Raw genomic sequence first — 6,828 nt, 5'->3', positions numbered from 1 at the left:
ATAGACAGAATACCAGCTGAGATCAGTTGCCTTGTTTTTTTAACCAGGCCAGCAGTTTTCAGATTACACTATGTGCTCACATAATTGCAAAAGGGTTCGCCAGTGTTTTTCTAGTTAGTTTTTAAAAACGATATCAGATTAGTAAACATAATGTGCCTTTGGATGATTGGAGGAATGGTTGCTGATAATGGGTAATGTAGATATTGCATTAAAGATCAGCCCCCCCACTCAGATCAGCTGGTATTCTGTCTATAATGGAGTGGAATAGAAATTTGTAAGTGACCCCAAACTTTTGACCGGTAGTGTACCTATGTGTAATTAAAAAATAAAATTTGAGTATTTAATTTCAGAGAGAAATTCCACTACACTACAATACACCTGACAATTTAATAGTTAGTTTTCAAATTAAGATTTGATACAGAACAAACAGTATTAGTTTATAGAAAATGATCCATTGTTACAGATAAAACTAACAAAAGATTATGTAGTTGAAATTTGCTCCACCTTGACTAACGAGAACATTGAAGTACCTCTTACAGTATATATTAATACATCAATTATTATGATCCAGTAACGTTAATGTATGACACTAACACTGTACATTACGAGTACTTTAACTTTTGATACTTTAAATACATTTTGCTGAAGTCTACTGATTGATTGTGGATAATAATTGACTGAACTTGTACTTGAAAGAAATTTTAAATGCAGACTTTTAGGGGGGTATTTGAATGCTTCTTCCACCACAGGAAAATTGATCAAGCTTGGTCTTTGAGTAGTTTGCTTCCCTAGTCACTTCAGCTCATAAACATTATGCTACAATTAATTTTTTTGCGCTGGTCTTGAACTTCATTTTTTGGGGGGAAAATGGATTAAGTGGCTAGTAAATATATAACCTCTCTCATAACCACTTAAGAGTAGTTTTGGGATTGGCAATATTATAGGCTGGTTAATAAGAGAGTGACAAAGTCCTTAGGTCAGCAATTGGAATACAAAGCAAGCAGTTTACAGCGTCACTATTCCTATTCTAACAGGATATGTCATTGTCATTTTTCAACAGGACACATTTCACGTGATGAATTTAATGCCTTCCACAAAGAGCTCTGATCACTGGACTTTATCAGAGTTACTTGGGCAACGGAGGCTGTTAGGGCTCGGAGCTCTGCTGGCATGGCTTGTCCTCTTCCATCTCCTTGTGAATGTTTGGCTCCTCTGCGTCTTCACCAGTCTCTTGGTGGTTCTCGGGGGTTGGCTCGGGTCCCGTGCTGTACTGGACGCAAACAGCCTTCTCCACTTGGAACACTTTTTGCCTCTCGGCAAAATAAACCAACCTCTGTCTTCACCTGAACATGAGTGGAGGTTGAACCACGAGATCCACAATGCTGTCCACAAAGCGGTGCGTGACTTTGTGTCCTCGTGGTATCGGACTCTGCTGCCAGAGGTGGAGGGGGAGTTTGAACGTGCAGTGCGTAATTCAATGCTGGAGTCAGTGATGGAACTGAAGGAGCGTGCGCGGCGAGTGGACAGGAAAGCACTGGTTCAACGTCTGCTAGAGATGTATGGCTGTCACCTGCAGAGCTACATGACTGCAAGAAAGATACAGTCGACGCAAAAGGAAAGCATCAGCCTCTGGCAGCTCTACAGTGAAGTAGATGCCCCTCATCCAGCCGTGAGCAGTGCAGCCGCTGAGCTCAGCTACTCAAGAGCTCTAGTTAACCTTGTGTTACATGTGCTTGTTCCATACCCTCAGATGGAAACCAGGACTGGAGGTTTTGTGGTTACAGAACTCATCACCTGCAATGTGCTGTTGCCGCTTATAAGCAGGGTGTCTGATCCTGACTGGCTCAACCAGACCATCGTAGACATAATCACCAAGTCCAGACAACCACAGGAAATCAATGTGGATGAGCTCCCCACTGCAGCTGCACTGTACAGATGCATACAGGAGTCCTGGACCACCTGCAGGTCACCGTCTTCTTCTGACGATCAAACCAGCTTCACAAGCAGAAGCACCTCTGACTTTGATGATATTTCAAGCCAAAGTACATTCTCTGAGAAGGATTCTTTGCAGAGCAGCATGGTTAGCCTGACGTCTGCTGGGAAAGTAGAAGGCTGCCATGCAGGTTTGCTGACACCATGCAAAGTGAACTGCTGTCCACTCACATCTGGCCACTACTCCCACTCACTAGAGCCCAAAGGGATTTCATTGGACTCCTTAATTCATTCAGATTCTGAAGATGACCTGCCTGGAGGGTTTTGTGATTGCGGTCCTCCAACAAACTTCTGCAATGTGATGACTTTAATGGACGATGAGGCGTTCGGCTGCTTCGGTCCTCTGAAAAATCTTGGTCCAAAGGTGGTGGTGCCCGATGACTCCAAATGGCCAGCGGGTATAGCCCAAGAAAAAGCCCCATGTCCTCCAAGAAGACTTTGTCTAACCCCTTGTGACCTTGATACACCCAACAACCAAGCTGCACCTTTGAACATCCAGAATGTGCAAATATCTGGTACTGTCACTGCAAAGGAGACACGCGGCACAGGCACATATCCTTATACTCTCTACACTGTAAAGGTAATGCCACCTTCTACTTCCTGATATTTATATATGCAGTATTGATTATCACATATTAGCCTACACTTTCTGTTTTACAGTTTGAGAAAATGGTTGACGCAGAAAACAGTGGCTCTCTGCAACCTGCGTCCTGTCACACCGTCAACCGGAGATACAGCGAGTTCCTCAACTTGCAAACACGTTTAGAAGAGAAGCCTGAGGTCAAGAAAGTAATCAAGAGTAAGCAATTTTTGTATGCGTTGATTGTCCATTGACTTTTAGTGTACCAAGACAAGAAATGTCATTGCAAAACTATGTCATTGATTTCAGATGTCAAAGGCCCAAAGAAAATGTTCCCTGACCTCCCATTTGGCAATGCAGACAGCGACAAGGTTGAAGCCCGTAAAAGCCAACTGGAAACGTTCCTTAAAGTAGGTTTTGGGACTGTAACTTGAAATCCAATCATTTCTGTGATCCTGTAATTTGAAAGATTTTTTTCTTCTAGCAATTAAGCAGCATTCCTGAGACATCCAACAACGAGGACATGCAGGAGTTCCTGGCTCTCAACTCAGATGGTTGCACATATTTTGGAAGAAAGCCTCTTGTAAAGTCAAGAATTGATAAGGTGAGAAAGAAATCTGCATGCTGTCGATCCTGTGAAGACAGAGTGTGCAAAAAAATTAGTTTATCATTTCTATAATTAAATGAAATAAAAATGCACACAATCGAGGTAAATCCAATCAATTCTTAAAAGACTAGCTAAACCTATTGGGAAACACAGTTACCGTAGTCTCTTACACGGCTCATCCATTATAAGATTATTCAGAAACCTAAAACAAAATAAGTACATATAGGGTACAAATATAAAGTTTTCAATTTAACACAAAAAAACTGATAAATACATCATTCTTTCCTATATTTCAACATAAAACTCTTTCAGACCAGAATTAATGATGGTACAATTTATATGTACATGTATGGTATATGTATATATGTGAATATGAAGATAAAGAGGAAGCCAGCAGCCGTTTAACTTAGTTTAGGATTAAGACTAACAGAGAGGGGAACAGCTAGCCTGGCCCTGTCCAAAGGTACCAGAATTTGCCTATTAGCACCTCTAAAGCTTCTTTATCAACACTATCAATTCAATGAAAAGTGTGGTCTGAATTGTATTATCTTCTGGTATCTTTAACTTGACTGCATTTAAAGATGATGGAAAATGCCTTAGACACCTTGAAGACAGCCTTCCCCCAACCTGAGTCCCTTAGTCCAACAGAAGACATTGAGGGAGATAGCGATGGAAGAACACTGGACAGCAAAAAATACAGGTGAGAGCTCCAAATCAGTCCAATGGCATTGTTCCCAAAATGTCTGCCATGTGACACTGTCTACTTGTGACACATCTTCACAGTTTGCATTTGCCCATGAGTTGTGACCAGATCAACCAAAGAGTCATTTCCCCTTTAAGATTGAGTCACTTGAATAAATCACAGAGGCTCCAAGATGTAACAATATCCAGAAAAAAAAGCAAAGATGAGAGAAAGACTTACATCTGAAATAAATCATGTGTATTTTGTGTAGCAGGAATGTTTTTATTCAATCATTGTTGAATAACCCTGTTCAACCCTGTTTTAAACAATCTATACATTGAAAAAATCCAGTACAGGGTGTCGAAATCACTACAGAGTACACTTATGGAAACTTTGAATGATCTTGTTTAACTGGTATTCTTATGAATTTGTAAGTGTCTTGTTTTGTATTTAACACATCAGGAGGCTCATGTTCCAAAGGAAAATTTCCACACCTCTCAATATACCTGACCTACACCCTAAAGTGACATACTGCTTTAGTGAAGGCAGCGCTGTAAGTTACCATACTGTGTTTGCCATTGCTGATTGGTAAATGTTGTTTTTTCTAAACAAACTGCACAAAGCTGACATTTTTGCTTTGCTTGTCACAGGTCCTCAATGGCATGTCAATGTCTGGCCTGGAGAGCTTTGTCAAAGAGCAGGAAAGACTTTTATGTGGGCCGAATGGGAAAGAGACAGCAAAGCAGAGCTGTGAGCAGCCTGGAAAAGACAAGAAGACTTCGGGGAAAACTCATGGGACAGGTTAATATTTACACTACAGTCTTGTCTAAGTTAGTGATGCTTTCCTTAACATGCAGTAATGCATCATCACCACTTGGGTGCAGCAAAACCACACTGTTAGTTTACACATTAGATGCGAATTTCTAGGAGTCACTTTCCATCATTGATGCATTTTGTCTGGACAGTCTTAGTGTGTCATATCAGGTGTTTTAAAGTTTTCCCAGTGTTGTGTTGATGTGAATTTATTTTGCATCTGTGTTTGTTGCTGTGCACTGCAGACACAGCTGTGGCAGATGTTGCTTTGAACATTCTGTGTCTGCTGATGAAGGACCAGTGGAGTTGGCTGTGCACTGAGAACATACAAAAGACCATCAGACTGCTCTTTGGCACCTTTATTGAGAGGTAGGAGGTTATTTTAGCTTCGGTGTAGCTTTTACAAGTATTTTCCTCTTGTACATACAAAACATGTTGTAATGTGTAAATAACTCAGTATTCTACTCATGCGCATTATTATAATCTTTAAGGCTGACACAGGAGTTGAAGCTTAATGCAGTTGATACTACTTACAAATGAGACCTATTTTGCTAGCATGTGACATTTTATTTTCCCTTCACACAGCTGGCCATTCAGACGCTGGGTCCTTTTCTAGTATGTGAGGCCCTAAGTGGTTTGTAGCACACGATTACTGCATGACATTCTCTCAAATTGCCTTTCCAAATATAAATTTTTCTTTAAATGTGATACTAATGCCTTACTGAGAATCTAGAATGATCACTAGGCTCGTTATTACCACACAGTCTGTGGGAACTGTACTTGTCTAATCCTTAGTGTTCTGCTGTCATTAACCAATCATGCTGGCCTCCATGTTTGGACTTGACATATGTCTCTGGGAGTTTTAGGGTTCACTAAGCTTGTCAGGAAATAATGTTCATGCTTTTGCAATGGTTTGAAGAGATTTGAGAATGCTTGTTTTGTGTTGCTTCACCTTGTGCTCGTGTCTTTCATTCCCTCATAATCAGTCAAAGCATGTCTGCATGTACTGTACAAGTATATTCATTTATTTTCACTTGTTTGTTCAACAGTGGCTGACATCTAGTAGTAAAAGCTCATGCACAGAAGAACACTTTTGCATTAAAATACCGATTCTGTCTTGAGATGGTTGGATGTAGGAGTTGCCCACCTGACCAGTGCCCCCTGCTGGGTGATTTACCTACAAGTCTTGCAGGAAGCCGTATGGCCAGGCGGCACGCTGCCTGCTCAGCCACGGCCGGAGCGCAGTGCCGCAGAAAGAGCGGAAACCAAGGAGCAATGTCTGGACTGTCTAATGCAGCCACTCCCAGGTATGTGACAGTGTTGAGATTCAGATTGTAGCTGTTTAAATGCTAAATAATAATAATGCTATTTGGATTTTTAAAGCCTCCTGAAGCTATGCTGTCCTTTTTTAATTTTTTTTCCATTATTTATCGCTGCGCAGAGCTCATCACTGACATGCTGGGAAGTGAGAAGTACAGACTGAGCTTGGAGAGTATGCTGGAGTCTTTACAGGATAATCAGATAAACAAGTGAGTCAACAACCAAACCGTTAAGTAAACACACGTCTGTTTCTGCTGTTTTAGGATGGCTACACTCAGGATATGATCATATCTATAATGCACTAAACAGGACAACAACTATCGGGGTAACTCCAAGCTACTTTTTCTATGTCACAAAAATATCTGTATTTGGATCGGACCAAGAGGGCTGGACTTGCACCAGGAGTTGTTGAAAATTGTGAAATCTGTTACATTTTCTGTATACTCCTCATATATATATATATATATATATATACATATATACATATATATATATATATATATATATATATATATATATGTATGTTTAGCTGCCAACAAAAAAACATATTTAACCATACCTGAAATAATCTTATAATGTACAGTACAGGGCCAAAAGTTTGGACACACCTTCTCATTCAATGCGTTTTCTTTATTTTCATGACTATTTCCATTGTAAATTATCACTGAAGGCATCAAAACTATGACTGAACACATGGAATTCTGTACTTAACAAAAAAGTCTGAAATAACTGAAAACATGTCTTATATTCTAGTTTCTTCTATATTTCTTCTAGAATATAAGACATGTTTTCAGTTATTTCCCACTTTTTTCTTAAGTACATAATTCCACATGT

At 40.1% G+C, this 6,828-nt stretch overlaps 1 protein-coding gene across 3 annotated transcripts in view; it reads left to right on the top strand.

Annotated features, from left to right (window-relative positions):
- The window catches only part of snx19a (sorting nexin 19a), a 9,614-nt gene that overhangs the window by 1,956 nt on the left and 830 nt on the right, over positions 1 to 6,828 (top strand). The window contains exons 2-11 of one of the 3 annotated variants that reach the window (XM_032533951.1): positions 1,061 to 2,572; positions 2,653 to 2,791; positions 2,882 to 2,982; positions 3,057 to 3,176; positions 3,761 to 3,879; positions 4,324 to 4,414; positions 4,512 to 4,662; positions 4,920 to 5,043; positions 5,797 to 5,981; positions 6,116 to 6,203. In XM_032533951.1, the coding sequence (XP_032389842.1) occupies positions 1,076 to 2,572; positions 2,653 to 2,791; positions 2,882 to 2,982; positions 3,057 to 3,176; positions 3,761 to 3,879; positions 4,324 to 4,414; positions 4,512 to 4,662; positions 4,920 to 5,043; positions 5,797 to 5,981; positions 6,116 to 6,203 (2,615 nt within the window). In that variant the 5' untranslated portion in view covers positions 1,061 to 1,075. Of the gene's footprint in view, positions 1 to 1,060; positions 2,573 to 2,652; positions 2,792 to 2,881; positions 2,983 to 3,056; positions 3,177 to 3,760; positions 3,880 to 4,323; positions 4,415 to 4,511; positions 4,663 to 4,919; positions 5,044 to 5,259; positions 5,309 to 5,796; positions 5,982 to 6,115; positions 6,204 to 6,828 lie in introns of those variants that run through there. The other 2 variants (XM_032533952.1, XM_032533953.1) reach the window with 2 other exon arrangements.

The sequence above is a fragment of the Etheostoma spectabile genome, chromosome 13 (assembly GCF_008692095.1).
Source record: "Etheostoma spectabile isolate EspeVRDwgs_2016 chromosome 13, UIUC_Espe_1.0, whole genome shotgun sequence".
NCBI classification, from domain to species: Eukaryota; Metazoa; Chordata; class Actinopteri; order Perciformes; family Percidae; genus Etheostoma; species Etheostoma spectabile.
Note: the sequence above shows the minus strand (reverse complement) of the source record. Positions and strands in the feature narration are given on the sequence as shown.